The 17,803-nt window shown below is 41.0% G+C and overlaps 1 protein-coding gene across 2 annotated transcripts in view; it reads right to left on the reverse strand.

The window, feature by feature from the left end:
- The window catches only part of DCX (doublecortin), a 70,674-nt gene that overhangs the window by 2,849 nt on the left and 50,022 nt on the right, over nucleotides 1–17,803 (reverse strand). The window contains exons 4-5 of one of the 2 annotated variants that reach the window (XM_071569685.1): nucleotides 12,751–12,853; nucleotides 8,795–8,917 (exon numbers count right to left, since the gene is read on the reverse strand). In XM_071569685.1, the coding sequence (XP_071425786.1) occupies nucleotides 8,795–8,917; nucleotides 12,751–12,853 (226 nt within the window). Of the gene's footprint in view, nucleotides 1–8,779; nucleotides 8,918–12,750; nucleotides 12,854–17,803 lie in introns of both variants that reach the window. The other variant, XM_071569684.1, reaches the window with a different exon arrangement.

Raw genomic sequence — 17,803 nt, forward strand, 5'->3', positions numbered from 1 at the left:
CCAATCACCAGAAAAACAGAAAGACAATTTCTATGTTCTGAAACAATTTAAGGATGTGAGTGGAAACCAGAGGCTGAAGATATCCTGAAGCCTACACAAGAAATGCTATGTGTCAGTTATACCCATTACAAATTGGACAAACAGCAGCCTGGAATGCCCTGGATGTAGTAGCTGTGGGTGGGATTAAATGGCCAAAGAGCCTTTCTGAAGTCCTGGTGGAAGCACAGGGTGACATGGCACTTCTCTGGGGAGAGGGCAGAGCTGGGTCTACTCTTCCTCCACTGGCTGCACCAGAGAAGTGAACATGGTCTATCAGGGGAAGAAAAAGAGAATTACATCAAGAAATAATCCTCTTGCAAGGATAAAAATGTGATCTTTTGGGTTTATTTATTTGTTCATGCTGCTTTGAAAAAAACATAGTTGTTCTCAATTAAAAAAAAAATTAAACCAAACGGTTTTTGGAAGGATTGTTCATTAAGGCATTCGCAAACTGAGCTTTAGTTAAAAGTGAAAGTCATGGGTCTATGTCAGGGCAAGATATTATGCATTTATTGGACTAAAAAGGAATCAAAGTAAATAGCATATGATGCAGAAAAAAATGGAATAAGGATAAATAGATTTTTTCCTGCCACTGATGTTCACTGGGGTAAGCTACTATCTTTGATAATTGCTAGGTGTCACAATACCTATTTCTAAGGACATGCTTACACAAAGTGAATTTAGTCCTTCACAAATTGTGTATCATCTCCAGGGATGTAGGTCCTCTTGTTACCAGGAGTTGTAGACACAAAACTCCCTCTGTACAAGTGGTCTTTCACCTTACTTGAGGGAAGGGTATTCAGACTCATGCTGGCTCTGTCCAAGGATATTGTCCTTTCTGGCCTTTTCTTTTTGCACTCCAAGCAACAGCAGGCTGGAGGCCTTATTAGCATTAAACTACATATCCCAATCAAGTCTATGTAGAGTGACATCTCCAAACCTACTCCAGATGTTAATGTAGACATAATGTGGCATAAGCCACAAAACAAAACCCTAAATATTTTGATTGCCATTTTCTTAAATGACTGTAGTGTTGCCAGCCCTCCAGATAAATATACAAATCCCTGCCCTTAAGGAAAGAATTTTGAATTGTGTTGATGTTTTACACAGAAAACAAGCCTGTAATACTCCAGGCTGGTTTTCCTGCTCTCCAAGTGCCCAGTGTGTCTGTATATCATGTCTCTAACTGTAAAGGCATGCACAGAGGAGGGTGGATGATTTCAGCACATGGGACTTATGCTTTCAATTGTGATAGCTGAATCTGCAAAATGAGGTACTTAAAAATAAGCAAGTACAGCAAGTACTCAAGTGTCTGGAGGAGGCTGAAGAAGTGTATAAAATATACGGTAAGATGTTTGAGTGTTGTATTTTTAAGAACAAAACCAGCACACCCCTTGCTTTAATGCCTAAGACAGCCTCATTCCTTCTCTCTGTTACCTTCTTGTGAGAAAGAGGGGCAGTAGCTCAGGTTTGTAGTATCACTGGCTCAAATGCAGAGGTCATACAAGTGAGTTCAAATAAGCGTAAAGAATCATATGATCTAAGCCACAGGACAAAGGAGAAGGCACCAGCACATCACAGCAGCTCAGACTCGACAGATTCATGGTGATGTGGGTCCTCTGTCTTCATTTTCATGCATTTCCTCCTCTGTTGGGAAGAGGAGGCTATTCATCACAGACAGCTTTTATTCACATTGCAAATGCACCTCACTGAAAAAATGGATATTTCTTGAAAGGTGCTAGAAATAATGGTTTATAGATAATTGGGGAAGAGAGTGACCCTTTACGTCCTCATTCCACTCAGACCATTCTTTATTGGTAGGGGGAAAAAACTAGTTATGGAAATGCAGAAACTGTTACATGCTGGTCCCTGCACTGTGCTGTGACACTTCACTGTGCTCCAGTCCTACAAAGTGAGCTGCCCTCAAGGCTGCTGGGGAAAAAAGTAGAGTTCTCTATCTATATGCCAAATAATGAACGTAATTCAGTAAAAAAGAACTTGGATCTCTTTTATATTTTATTTCACCAAGTGACTTTGTGTTTCCTATTAAAGAAAATGTGGGATACAATAGTTACTAATATAATCTCTATTAGATAAAATCCCTCTCTAACATCTAAAATGCCTTTTATTTTTTTCCAGTCATCACAGATCCTTCTTAAGATGAAAAATGCCACCTAACAACTCTACAAAGAACCCAAATTTCCCTTCCCCAAAGAGGAAGACTGGAAGAACAGCAGTTGGTGTGCAGCAAACGGATGTAATTGCTGCAGGGAAGGATAGAAATTCCCTAATACAATGAGACTTTTAAGTGCTACAGCAGGGATGTTAATATTTTATGAGCATCAACGAAAAAACAGATGTGACATCCAAATCAGAAATCGAATGAGACGGATGGATATCATTATAAATACAGCACAATTTTGCAGCAGGAGCAATAATTAAGAAGCCCAGCTTAATTTTCTCTATGTCTGCTAATGAAGAATAGTGTTCATAAGCAAACTTGCCCACATTTCTTTTGAATTGAAATGCAAGAAACTAACAAGAGGCAAAGAGCAGATAGATCCCAGGTGGTGCATAATGCTGCTGCTCCAGTAAAATCTGTGGATGATTTAGGGTAGCTCAGGATCTGACTTACACACAGCTATTGAGAACCATTCTTTATAACCAGCTTTCACTTGAATTCTTTTGGGTTTTTTCCACCAAGTTATTATTAGTGTATTATTTACATCATTGTATTTGTTTTGCAACCCCACTCTACCTTAATGGGCATATAACACATCCTTTAATTGCACGAACATGTGCACTACATTTTTTTCATAGGCTCCTCATTTCCTCCACTGCACAAGGTAATTTGTACTCAGGAGAAACTAATCAGGCTTGTCCAGCACATGAGAGGGATGAGGGAGAATAATCATGTCATGATTGAGGTGGCTGTAAAAGATCGAGGTAAACTGACTTCTCTGTCTTCTTCTCCCACAGATATTTTAGAATCACAGAATGATATGGATTGAAAGGGACCTTAAAGGCCATCTCATCCCACTCCCCTGACATGGGCAGGGACACCTTCCACTAGCCCAGATTGCTCCAAGCTCCATCCAACCTGGCTTTGGACGCTTCCAGGGATGGGGCAGCCACAGCTTCTCTGGGCACCCTGTGCCAGGGCCTGCCCACCCTAATTTCTTCTTAATATCTAAAACTATCCTCCTTCAGCTTAAAACCATTCCCTCTTGTCTTATCACTCCATGCCCACGTCAAAAGTCCTTCTTCAGCCTTCTTGTAGGATCCCTTCAAGCCAAACTTGCCATCTGCAATTGTTCCCTGAGTGTTGCTCAGGCTTACTTGGATGACTGGGACTCCATCTGAATTTCCAGTGACAACAAGCACCAAGACCTATGAATGAAGCCAGTGAGGTCCATCTTTTGAAATCCTATTTTTATCAATGAACAGAATTGAAAAAATCAGGGCCCAAGGATCACAGTGGGTGCTCAGAATGTCTGGAGATATCTATTTCTATCAGTTTGTAAAGTAAGGTTAATGCTCCTCACTTGATTGGGGTTCCCTGGATTCAGCAGATGAGTTCCTAATTTGAGGAGCACATGCTCATACACCTCAAGAGAGAGAAAGAATCATGAAATACATGGATAGTTCTGTCTCCAGGTCAGGGTTTGAAGTGTCACCAAGAAATTAAAGAGAGGGAACAACCAGAAGAAGGACAGCATAAAGCAAATGTAGAAATAGCAGCTCATTTAGTGAGCACAAGCCCTGCTGCCTTCCAGGACAGAGGAGCCATGGGAAAAATAAAGGCTCCATTGTACCGTTTGTTCAGGAGTGGAAGAATTCTGATTGCACAAGCATCCCTCACTCAGGTACCTCCAAACTTCCAAGCACTCAGCTCTGCAGTACTGGTTCTCACCAGACCCTCTTCTCACCAGGTTTTGTGAGGGGATCTCTCCCTGGGTGTGCACTGTGGACTGACTGTCAGTGAGCAGAGAGCAAGCTGCTCTCCTGCGTGCAATCCCAAAGACATCTGCTGCCTTTTTAACACATTCATATATAATGACCCTGGGGAGCCAGCTCTGTAGTCAGGACAGACTGACGTCCTGTGTCTGTCTTGGTAATTGCTGCTGCCTTGTGACTGTGCTTTTGTCCCTCTATCCATACCTTTCCATTAGAGGACTGACAAATTAAGGTTCTGCAGCAGTGCCTCAGAGCCCTCTTCACATTCTCCCTGAGCCAAACCAAGGCAAAACTGGACAAAGCCATTTTCAAATTTCAGTTCAGGTACCTGTGGCTACTATTAAAAATCATAAACTCTCTTATCACATCACATGTATTCATACAACTGAACTCTTGTTTTGTATGTGAGTTACTGTAAAACAAATTTATATTTTTATAACAAAGAAGTGATGGCAAATGACATCATTATTTTCTCCACTGTATTTCTCCACAGAGATTCAGCTCTGTCTTTTGCTTGGCTTGAGTTCTTATTGGAGCAGTCTGTTAAAGGAATTTTGCCAAACTTCATGCAGATCCTATGCCACTTAAATCTCATGGCCCATAGAAGCAGTGCAGAGACTTCCCTCCTTATGCTCACTTTTCCTCTGTCATCTTAGGAGAGGGAGTTCTATGTTATCCTGCAAGTGTGGTTTAGTCTGGATTTCACTGCTCTGTCTTTTAGAAAAGCTGCCTCCATAGAAAATAAAATCAAGGCTAGAAATACCATAGAAACTTTGTGACCGCAATTTTGTGCTCTAAATTGGGATCAAATGTATTTGGGCCATCATCAGTAGAGATCTTATTTTTTAACTGAACCAAGTCTGACTGGGACTCACAGGCTCCTTGGGAGACTTGATGAAGTGATTAAGTTGCTTATAATTGAAAAGTGTTCCCAACACCTGATCTATGAATCTCTTATCAAAGACTAAACCAGTGTCCTGTCCTATCCCTGACAGAGACACAGGAAAATTGATTCTTATCTTCCATTCAATATTTCAAATGCATTATCTCTTCTCAATCTTCCTTTTTTCTAACCTGAGCCAGTACATTTCCTTCAACTTTTCCTCCCAGAGCAGTTTCTACAGAAAATTTCTCCTGGATTTTCTCTAGTTTCCCTGTGTGTTTCTTGCATGTTCAGTTTGTACTGAAACACAGTAACTCAAGCTCACCTAAGGCCAGATAGAGACACCAATCCCTTCCAATCTCAAGTCACACGTGGTATATGAAAAAGTAGTTCAGCTCTCCTAGCTAACATTTGGGAGATAGAGAATGGCACTTGGATACATTATTGTAGAGGGAGAAATAAAATCCTCCTGTATTTTGCCAATGGCACCTTGCTGGAAGGAATATGATTTGAGAGATGGGTGAGGACACAGACAAAGGCTATGCCACAGCTCCAGCACCAAAGAGATTGGAAAATAAAGGATGTATTGGAAGCCCAGTGGGAACTGCTGGCAAAGCAGCCAGGGTCTTCCAGTTAAACTGCACCAAGAGGCGAAAACAGCCCCATGATTGAATGGGCAACACAGAGTCTGGAGGAATTGCTGAATCTAACCAGAAATACACTGGCATTGCTGAGAAGCAAGATAGATAGATAGATAGATGATAGATAGATAGATAGATAGATAGATAGATAGATAGATAGATAGATAGATGGATTGGGAGTTAATTAGGGGAGAAGGAAAGGATCCCCTTGGGAATATAAGGACTGGGATCTGTTACCATCTGCTTATAGCAAGAAACCTCTTTGTTCTTCATTCATTCATTTAATTTTCATTCATTCATTCAATTTTCACTCATTTGTCCATTTAAATGACTGTATGGCAAATAAAGAGAAAAGTACCATGCCACGCAAACAGTGTTTAACATGTTCCTGTGGATTAGCTACCTCACTTTTTGAATACCCTTGGAGCTGAAGAGCTCTGGCTGCCTAGGGGGAATTGAGCTTTTCACAGCAAGGCCATGACATATCCAGGCAGGAGGCAAATTCCCTCTGGCAGAAGGGACCAATTCAACCAGTGCACTCAGATTACTACAGCTGAGAGCTGGCACTCTCTGTGCTGTTGCACTTCTGTGCATGGCCTTTTGTCCTGATGCTTTTAACAAATTATTTTGTTTATGTGTTCTCTGTTGCTCCAAATTAGTCCATGTTATTTTGGAATGGGACCTGACCACTTACTTACCTAGTTTGCTACCAGGACAGTCAAAGAATATATTAGTTCTTATCAACCTGATTTAAGCCTCAGCAGCCTCTGTGGGCAGTGCATGCAACCACTGTCCACATGGAACTCCACTGCATTCTCATTTTTGCTGCTGATAAACAACCTACCATTTTCCATATGCTTTAATGGGGGAATGGATGACAAATGCAACAAAATAACATCCTTTTCTGTAACTTCAGCATGCCTGTAATGAGGAGACTTCAGACTTCTTTCACTCTAGCAAAATGGAGATTTACCTCTCAATCTGCCTTGGTATCAGTGCCCAGTTATGTCATAATGGCCTTGGAGACTTTGGGGGGGAGGGGGAAGGGTACAGAAACAGCACAGAGAAGAACTGCAAAGAGCAAAAACTAACAACACAGAACAAGGAAACTCCAGGGTCTGAAATGACAATATATCTGATATCACCATAGCAGTGAAAGACAGTAAAGATAAAAGGTACAAATGGGTAGGAGAGCAAACACATAGTGAAAAAACATAATATATTTGAAGTAAAACTACTTTTAAACAGTTTCAGAAATTAAATGGGTGAGAATTCTGTGGGGGAAAAAAGGTCAGATAATCTTTTATTAATCAGGCTTCATTCAGTATTCCTTGCCTTTTAAATGAAAAATCCACCTAACTGTAAATATTTACTCTTAAATGATGTGTAAATCCACTTAATTTATTACAAATTTAAGACAAGAATACAGAATTGTATTCTTTTTTCTCTCTGTTCTGAGTAAACAAGTCGCCCAACTTCCAGTGTTTTTTCATTCATATTAAACAGGACAGGCTGTCATTTTTTCCTGCTTTGAAATTACAGGAAAGTACGAAAGACCTTTGTCTGGATGGATTAAAGAAACCTGATTTGTCCTTCATTACTGGCCTTAACTCCAGGAACAGGCTATTGTTCAGCATTTCAGGTTATTTTAATCTCCCTCTGAAAAGCTCTGCTGTGCTCATTAAACCTCATCAGATGACTCACCATTCTGTTTCTGTAAGTCACTCAATCAGTTAAAATCAGGAACACAATAGTTGCCATTTCACATTAAACTATAAATTCATGCAATAATGTCTAGTTCTGGTGGCAATTAGTACTGATGCTTGTGGAAAATATTTCGATGCTGTTTCACAACTCATGCATGAGCTGACTCCCAGATCACTAAATGTTAGTTTGGGAGTTTTTAAATCAACAACACAATCTCCACCATGCCTTCAATGTACCCACACAACCTTATCATACATTTGGGATTGTAAAAGCTTTTTTAGAATATAGCAAGCTTGAGTATAAGAACAACAAATGCTGCAATCTTGAAGAAAACTTTATGAATGCAAAATCCCCTACAGAGAATTTTTTTTAAAATTACAGACTCTCAGCATGTGCCAACCAATTTCACACTCTCTTTAAGTAGCTAAAGAACCAACCAAGAGGCCTCAAAAAAATTAAGTGCTTCCTGGGGAAAATCCTTCTGATTTCTGTCAAGAGAAATTCCTATCCAATAATCCAGTATCTACTGATGGTCAGCTGTAGTGTGGTGTTCCATGCAATGTGCAGTGTGTTAGCATGAGGGTGAAAAATGGTTTCTGTTTTATATCACCTGTGTTAATGCTGTGGGTCACTTGACACCAAGCTATTAAGCTCCCCTGGAATCCTGACGTGCCTTTTTGGTGATTTGGCCATTTTAGTGAAAGGCCATGTCTGGTTCTCTTTTGGAACAGAACAGGCAAGCAGATGACACACTAGAGATCTATCATGGCTCTAGAAACATTCCATGACTCCAAAAACTATCAGTTACTAGAATTACTACATATGCAGCCCAACCTTCAACTGAGAGGCTCTGCAGCCCTCCACGTGTGCCACACCACAAGTCCAGGGGCTGAAGGACGAGGGAGGCATTTCTAATGGTGCAAACTGCTGCAGCAAATCCCTATTTCCCTTTTCTTTTATTACTGGATTAATGTATCAGTATAACATTGATAAACCCATCACCAGCTCTCCAATTGCAAGGTCACTGGTCTTCTTTAAATACAGATTTAAAGGAGCCACTTCTGACTTGTACAATAATTACCATTTGCCTTGCACATGAGGTTATTCTAAATCAGTCTCTATCTATAGAGAACATCTGGGAGCACTGTGGGCCTTGATTTCCTGCCTGTGAAATTGAAACTTCTTTTAAAATGTTGTTAAGGAAGAAGGCTGTGAGACTGTGGGTGGTACAACCTCAAGCCACAACTGCTCTTAACCAACCAGAGAATATTTATTAAGTGCCCCTGCAGCACCAGCTTCTTGTTTTCAGAAAAATACCAGGGTTTCCTATGCAAACACACAGAGTGTGAGTCTTTCACAGATTTACAGATGATTCTGAGTTGGAAGGGACCCACAGGATCACTGAGTCCAGCTCTTAAGTCAATGGCCCACAATAGGGGATTGAACCCATGACCTTGGCATTATTACAACCAAGTTTTTACCCAGCTGAGCTAATCTCAGGGTTTTCCCTTGAGCACAGTTAATATTCAGACACCAAAAAACAATCACTCACCATCTTGATGGTTACCTGAATCGGCTGGGGACTTGCTGCGGCGCATGGGCGCTGGGCTCTTGGCGGAGCTCTTCTGAGGGGTGGGAGAGGACTTGGTGCCCGTGGCAGCTGCAGGGCTGCCCTTCATCACCCGGCACTCTGGGGAAACACACAGCAACCCTGGTTATGTCCCCACTGCTCTCCCTGCCCAGGGACACAGGTTTGAAAAACCCTTAGCGCCTTGTCCCCAAAGAGAAAACATCAAGGGCAGGGGAAGAGCTGATACCACATTTTCTCTAGAGCAGAAAGAAGATCTTTTAAGGGGAGGGGAAAAAGCACAGCTCTTCTCCTCTAGGAGCAGTGTCAGGTTGGCTCTAGCAGGGCTTATCTCCATACCTGAGTCCTACCAAACATGTTCTGCCCTTGCCCTTGCCATGGTTCTCACTGACTAGTGAGCACAATGAAAATGAACAACACTGAGGGATGAATCAGGCCAAAAAGTCCAGCTATGAAGACCTAATAGGAGGAATGGTGAATGCAGTTTATGCAGGTGTAGAAAACCAGAAAACAGTTCATGGCATGATGTAAAGCCTCCAAGATGCCCAGGATGGGACATCTGCCCCAGGAGACTTCACTTAGTCTGATCAGCCTCTTCTACCTCAACAAGCTTCAGCTTTTCAGATGCAGAAAGCAGAAAAGACAAAATGGTTCTACAAAACACATCCTCTGTCCTGGCCACTCATCCCATTCAGAAAGGTTTGTGTAGACAAGCCCAACAGATTTATGTACTTGAAGACATGAGCAGATGAGAACCCCAACAGTGTTTTCTTAAAAAATAAATAGACCAGGAAGAGTGGAAAATGTAAACATGATCTACAGCATCCTGCAGAAGGGAACTGAAATGCTAACAAACCCCTGTGTGTCCCAGGATTTCAGGCATGCCAGATCTTCAAAACCAGGGTTTATTTACATTGAGAGCTAACAGAAAAAGAACTTTCTGTCCCTCAAGTTATTAACTTAACTCTGTTAAGAACAAGGCAATAAAAAGGGGATTTTCTCTTTGTCAAATGTTGACAGGTTTCACCTCATCTCCTACAACAGCTCGTCCTCACCAAGATTTGAAAACGTGCCTTTTTTACAGATGTGAATTACATGTTCCTTATACAGAGAGTTTTTAATGAAAAGGTTCAGCTGTGCTCTGCATGTATGGCCTGAACTGAGGACCCTCTTGACTGGATCCCCCAATGGGAGTCAACAAAGGCAGCACATACCAGATAAATAATTGGTCAACCAAACCCAAGCTGTCTGACCCAAATGTATGTGTTATTTAATTATATATCAGTATATCTATGAAAATGTAATTGCCTTAGATGTTTTCCCTAGGCTTTTCTCATTCTCAGACAATTGAGAGTCCGTCCCTTCTCCTTCTGCATGGTTTGCCAGAGACTTTGCTGTTGGGTCATTCAGTAAAAGAATATGAGGAGAGGTTGCCTTGTGCTCCAGGGATACTGCATGGCAATAATTAAACATACAATGAGTTTGTTTTCTCCCCTGATAAATCATTTTTGAAATTGTAAATCAGGGATATAAAAAATTGTGTGGGTTGGTTTTTGTTTTGTTATTTTTTTCAAAAATACTTGACTTCTCACAGACGATGTCATAGAAAGGCTTGTAGAAGTCCAACACCAATATAGCCCAAATTTTTTATACATGAAGAGCAGTAGGGGCATGTGTGGAAGGCAGACTATCCCTCCTGGATACTAAAGAACACGGGATTTGATGAGACACTGTGAAATAGCCAACCATTGTGTTAACCAGCCAAGACAAAACAAGAACAAAAATCCTCTTCAGTCATTGCAGAAGTAATGTTTTTCAAGGCTCTTGCATATTAGCAAAAACAGTGCAACATTTGGATCTTGGAGCACAATTCATTTGCCCAGCCATAGGCACTGAATCTGTCACTCACATATCACATGGGTATCCCGAAACGCAGGGAGGACTCAAAGGGTATCCGACAGCTGTGTTTAGTCACCTGAATTACTCACTAAAAAAATATACCTAAAAAGTAAAAATACTTCACATTACATCTTTGTAAGAGTTTCCAAATTTATTTTGTTCCCAGGGGAGTAATTCCTTGAAAAGAAACCCAGCGTTTCACTTTCTTGCACAAAAGGCTGATCCTGAGGAATTCCTCCAGCTCAGCCCTTGGCAAGTGTCAGTGCACCAAGAGCAATCACTGAGCATTTGTACATCTGGAAACAAGGCTCTGAAAGGGGAGACCTGACTGTGTTGAAGTTGGAAGTTAGTGTAAACAGGCGTCTAAACATCACTGGGGTGTAACATTTCCTTGGGCTGATGCTGAAAACAGTGGGCACAAATTGGACACAGCAATGTCATATGGAAGGTGCTCAGCAGCAGGGATTAAAGGGTGGGAGCTGTGGTGGGCAGTCAGGATGAAAAAGATGACATAATCCTCTCTTATGCTATTTCTCATTTTGTTTCCTGATGTTCTGCCAGAGTGAACATAATAACCAACAATCCTGGAGTGTGTCATCCAAACAGGCAAGAAGAAAGTCCCCTATGACAGGGGAGATTTTAGTAAGTGACATTCATCTGCAAAACCTCAGGATCTGCAGTTCTCCTCTCAACATCTGACTAAGGACAAGGAAGGATGATGGGTGTATAAAGGGAAAATGCTGCTGGCTAATATCTCCTCATCTGCTTCCTGAGAGGTGCAGGGCACCCCTGCTCCCCTCAAAATACCTCTGGGAGCTGCAGGTACTTGATGCCATCCCAGCAGCAGGCTTGGCTTATTTATGCTAGAGAAATCCAAGCTAGAAAAGTGAGTAGTAACCAGGAGTGTAGACAGAGAGCTGGGCTTCCCATCAAGTTGTTCTGCTAGGATTGCATCCAAACTGTTTTACAGCGTGGAACTCCCGATGGAGCTGACTCAACTGCTGAGTGTTAGAAAAAAATAGGAAGCTGAGGTTACAGATTGCTTCCCCAGCCTGACACAGGCTTTATTCTCTGCCTACAAAGTCTCAGCTGAACCTTGGAAACTTTCTTTTAATTACGTAAGACCACCAGAATGGGTTCATCTGGAGTACACAGGACAGAAGTACCAACATAGAATAAAATCAGGCTTGCAAAGGAATCATAAAAACACAGTGTTTGAAGATTAGAGGCTGCTTGACTTCCTGGCCTACAGCAAAGTCCTCTTTGGTCCTCAATACCAAGCCCATTTGCAGCAGATAAGACAGCATGGAGCTCGTGTTCCTTATACAGGATATTTACAGCTTTGGGAAATGAACATGAATTCTTGAAGGACACATTTTTTTTTGAGTTTAAATGGCCAAAATGACATAATTTCCTCTTGCTGCACTCACTGGCACCTGCAGAGCCTGTGCTCTTGGTGGATACAGTTGCTAGGTGGGGTGGGTGGTAATTCCTACAAGCAAGCTCTGTATATTCTGTGAAATTAAAGATTCATGGCTTAATTGGTCATAGAGACTCACATTATCACAGACCTGTGCTTGCACTTGTAACAGGGACAAATAATGGTGGTGTCACAGTTGTGTCCCCCTCCAAAAGGGAATTATTGCCTTGCTTTTTAAGTCAGCAGAATAAGGCAGTGGAAGTGTGATTATTTTTTTTTAACTCTCGTTTTCCCCCATGTTTTTAATATTCATTTGTGTACATAAGGAAGTTTAGTTCTTGGGGGAAAATGTATCTTTCTGACTGTAACTGGAGAAAATTGAAAGGACATACGTGCAGTACATGTCAAATGGTGTAGGAGTTAATTTATTCTGACTTGGGCTACCTCAGTCAGTATTTGCCTGATTATAATATCTGCTGACTGGATAAGTATCACAAAAGGCTGTTAAATTCCATGTACTGGGTCTTAAAAACCAGAACAGAAGCATGCACATTATTATCTGATACAAGCAACTGAATGGAAATCAAATAAAACCACAGCGTGCGTTTGATGTTACCGCTTTCATCCAGAGAAAAGTCATCCTGTGCATAGCGGAATTTTTCTGGACCACAGGCGATAAACACATCATCATCCCCAAAGAAATCGTGGAGACAGGTCACCTACAGAGAGAGAAAAGTCATTCATTTTATTTTTAAGTGGCAACATTCTGATGTGGCTTGGTTTTAATTTAAATAGAAGGGAGCTGCCTCTCTGCTGTTCCCCCCACCCATTATAATCTGGTCCTACTTTCCATGAGGTTTTTGCCCATCTGGGCAAGTCAAGTGTAACAGTGTAATTAAAAAAACTAAAAGAGAGAGAGAGAGAGAGAGAGAGAGAAAACTCAAACAACTACTTTGCAAATTCTATGAGAGGAAGCATTTCCCATCCATTCAGGAGATGACAGAATGCACTGATTGCTCTAATGAATGATACAGCTATTTCTAAAATAAGAACCAGAGGTTCTCTCCATGCCACATCCATAGGCAAGGCTATGACACCATTGCCCATTCTGGTGAGTATCTTAGTGCCAACAGAGCCTAAAATCTCAAAGAAGGCAAAAAGCTGCTGGGCACAGCACAGGTGCAGAGACGTGACTTCTCTTAAGCAATCCTGATCATAAATTTTAAAGCCACAAGGTTTATCTGTGCTATTGATGGAAAGACCCAAAGTGTGTCTGAACATCTCTCCCACTCAAGCACCATTTAAACGCACAGATTTACTCCAGATGTTGTGCCAGCTTCTCCCTGCTCTTACCACCCAAACATGGAATGATAAAGCACCATTCCTCACTGCACAGCTGCTCGTCCTAGAGAAGGATGAGATTTAGAGAAGGTGGTTACTGGGCAGGAAAGTCACTGGAAGCCAGGGAGGGCAGGTTGCAGCAGCCACAAGTGTGGAAGTTTTGCCATGGAACAGCTCAGTGAGAAAATGAAAAGCAAGAGCTTTCAGCCACCTAAAACTACAACCCCTCTCTGGGAACACCACAGGAGCAGGATGTAGAAAACTCTTGGAGGTAAACAGAAGACACAGACATGCTGGCCATGGCCTCTGAGTGCCTTGATGATCTTTTTTGTCATCCTAAATAGAAGGAAATTATATCTTGCACTGTCTGAAGCTTCAGACTGTCTTGCCTTGCAGGATCAAACAGCAGCAAAGCACAAGATGTGGGAGCTTCAGATCCACTGATTTAATCAGACAACTGGTATCTGGGAATTCAGAAATCTGAAAATGCAAGCAGGCTGCTGGAAGCATTCCAGCATGAGAAAAGTATAAGATGCCATCATGCTGGGAGCTAATCCCCATATTCACCTGTCAGAGATCTGCAGTTTCCTCCTGCTCTACAGAAGATGGACTTGTTTTAGCAATATTTAACAATATCCTGACATTCCAGCCATATACAGACCAAGCTTTGCATCAGGAGGAGCAAAAATGCTCATCTGCAAACACACCAGAGTGGAATATCTCCAGCATCAGCCAGTCTGGTAGAGCCCACCAGCCACACAACTAAACACACCTGGCAGAGCCTAAGGTGGGTTTTTGAAGTTCCATTTCTTCAGGAAGTTGTTTCAAGTGACCACAACATTGGCACTGACATTCATAATGGAGGTATGAGGGTGACAGCTGATGCTGATACCCAGTGTTTTGCCATGTCTGGGGGCTCTACAGAGAGTAGATGCATTGCAAGGGACTGGAGAGAGCACTGGAGATAACTGTGGGGAAACTCACTGCAGGCAGAGCCGAATTTCCATATCTACTGATCTCTTTGAGATGGACTGTGAAAAGTTAATTTCAAGCTCTAATAAATCAACTATAAAGAAGGCTTTTGGCTATCTTAATAGGGGTCAGTATTTCACACTGGTTAATATAATGTATAATTAAAGCACTGCCTATGAGTGCCAGAACTGGTTACAATGCCAAACATTAGTGAAAACTTTGCTTTTCACATAGCCATGGCTTTCAAAATGGAGCAATCTGAAATCTGCTATGGCTTTGATCAAAGTTAGAATTTTCTTTGCTAACTTCAGTGAATTCCTATTTCTGCTTGCCTAAAATTAGATTGGAAATAGTTAACGTCATCTATAGAGAATTCTCCCAAAGAAAAGATGACATTTTAAACCAGCACTTGGTATTACAGTGCTCCCCCTGAGGCTGCGTGGCACTGATTCATTTGCAAATAATTGGGTTTGGCTCTATACACAAGTTCCCAGCTGAATGCTAAGCACTAGATTTAGCCCACAGAAAAGACTCATGGGTTGCTTTGCTCACCCTTCAGAAACCACTGCTCAGTTAAACACAGTGCAAAGCTGGATCACAACACAAGGATTCAGATTCTTCTACCCTTTTACATGAAGTCAGAAAGAGGCCACAGGTGCTTTTGTTGTCTCCAGGTCATAAGTTGAAGTGTGTATTTTGTCCTTGACTCCTCACAACCATCATAAGCAAAAATAAAGTCCAGTCCATCACAAAAGCCTTCAGATCAAGGCTCCAAACATGATGGAAAACTCCCACCATGCACAAGGACAGAAAACCGATTGCATGTCAAGCAGAGATACTTGAAAATAATTTTGCTGCATTCTTGTCCTTTCAGATAGCAGGTTGTTATGTGTGTCTTATAAACAGCTGGTTGGATGAGCACTGAAGTCTAGTAATGAATTAGATAATCTACTTGTTGAGCTTCTAATACTCAGAAAAAAATAACTTCTGTATTTGCTTTGTTTGTTCTTTTGTTTCCTGCTGTAACTTCCACTATTAAGAACTCCCCACCATCTGGTAGAAAAGACAGACAAAACCCAAGCCCACTTTCCTTAAATAGTGCAAAACATTGCAAAATTCAGAAAATAACTGCACATATTATGCAGTTGTAGCTGTGCTGCATATGTTCACCATGTGTGTGGTCTTTCCTATTTACCTTTTGTTTATTAAACTCCAGCCCTCGATCATTGCTGTATGTCCCTTGAAACACGTCCCATATGGATTGGTGTCCACAGGAAGTTGCTGGAGTAAACTTTCTTTGTGAAAACATGTGAGTTAATTGCTGGATCTGACAGCACCAGGACTCGACAGTCTTAAGTGCTGCACTGGAGAAGAAAACCCCCAGGAGAAGGTTCTAGATATGCTCATCCTTAAAGGACATAAAGCCAGGAAGTGGAAGCATGGGCTGCTCTGTCGAGATAACAGGTCTGAGACCTTATTAGCCAGTATGGAATATTGAAGGGTTGCTCTTGAAAAGTAAGGTTAAATCTCTACCTGCATAAATTTTAGTGACCCCTGCATAACATTGTAAGTCTTCTTCTCTACATTCTTTCGAAGTCTTTTTTTCTCATATTTTCTCTTCATTATTCATACATAAATAAAAATAGTACAAGTCTCCACCCAAGCAGTGTGAATTTTTTGAAAGTATATGTTCTGCTTTAGCTTACTCTAATCTACTCTTCTAATTAGATCAAATAATTCACCTGAAACATCATGAAAACCCTGAAAGAAAGTTCACATCAACAAAAGGCTTACCCCAGATGACAACATGAAAATCACTGTTTTAAAATGTTGCATTTTACTTTCAGTTATACATTTACCAAAGCACAAGGCACAACCTGATAGCAGCCAGCAAGTGCAAGGACCAATTCTGCCACCTGAAAAAGGTGAATTTTTGGTGACTGTTTACATGCACCCTTAGCAATGACACCAGAAACCAGCAAAATAGGAAGATTTTTACTTTTTTCTATTTTTAGGTCCAAAAGCTTTTTTTTTATTTATAAAAAATATTAGATTTGTGTATAGCATTACAGTACATAAAACAAATAGCATTGATTTCCAAGCATGCCTTTGTTTAAAGGAAGATCATATTTAATTTGAAACCCAGGATTCAAAGGACAATATTGATTTAGAAAGGATCATACTGCATGAAATGTTTGCTCTCCAATTCCTGCGGCTTAAGCAATACCAATGAAGGAAATTACTTCTTTACACTCCAGTCGATGAGGCACAAATGTATTTCTTACGAAGTCATTATTTTTAATAAATTTGATGGTAACATTTTTCGTTGTGCAAAGGTTTGATTTTTCTACAAAACTTTATAATACATATTATGGAATAAATAGAAGTTCATAGAGATTAACAGAGATTTGAGGGAGCTCAAAACTGCAGTTCCTTAGGCTTTCATTAAATGTGGTTTCCCTCCTTGTTAAATGAAATCCTTCTCTGCTTGTATTACGAAAACCTTCCCTGAGAGGACAATATAGCTCGGATTTCCAAGGGGGGATTTCTGCAATGGCAGTCCATTAGTGTCTGCTGCAGCAATTTTAATTGCAGAAAGGAAAGCACAGCCTTGTGAGAGCTGCTGAGCTGCTTCTTCATCTTAATACAGCACTTGTAGAACTAAGCATTTTCAAGGATTTTGACAAAATGGAGCTTGCCTCACACATGTCTCTGGCTGTGACCTCACAGTTTGCTGAAATATCTGTGATGCTACAGATATTCTGAGCTCACCTGGAACAGGAGCAGGAACATACAGGATCTACTCTGGCACAGCTCTGAGTAGCTGGCTGTTCCTGCCATCCTCCAGGAGGCAGCAGCAGTATTTAGAAACTGTAATTTGTTAATAAACCAAATAATTAAATAGAATTAGAAATAAAAAGCATGAAGACTTAAACCTTAATTTCAATGATCCACTAGTGCAGAGCCTTCCATGGTTTGAACATGTGTTAGGATTACTCAGTTCCTTTTGTTCCCTTTCACCACCTGCAGAAGGGCAGCCCCAAGAGGGTGCACTGAACTGTCTTCCTCACCTTTCAGACAAATGTCTCTATCAGTTAAAAAAATACACTGCTTTTAGCTGTTTCCCTCAGTCCTAATGACTTTGGTAACTCTTCTCTCTCCAGTATTTCTCCCCTTTAAGAATTTAGACAGCAGAACTGAAAGTGATACCTGTAGGATTTAAGTCCTGCAAATGTAATGTTTATGGTCAAAGAAAACAGATATCCATTCCTTTTCTTTAAATCATCATATTTCTTCAGCTTGTAGGCTTCTAGAGGACAGAATAGTGGGAAAACTCTCTTCAGAAACAGCTTAGA

This window comes from Pithys albifrons, chromosome 14 (assembly GCF_047495875.1).
Source record: "Pithys albifrons albifrons isolate INPA30051 chromosome 14, PitAlb_v1, whole genome shotgun sequence".
Classification (NCBI taxonomy): domain Eukaryota; kingdom Metazoa; phylum Chordata; class Aves; order Passeriformes; family Thamnophilidae; genus Pithys; species Pithys albifrons.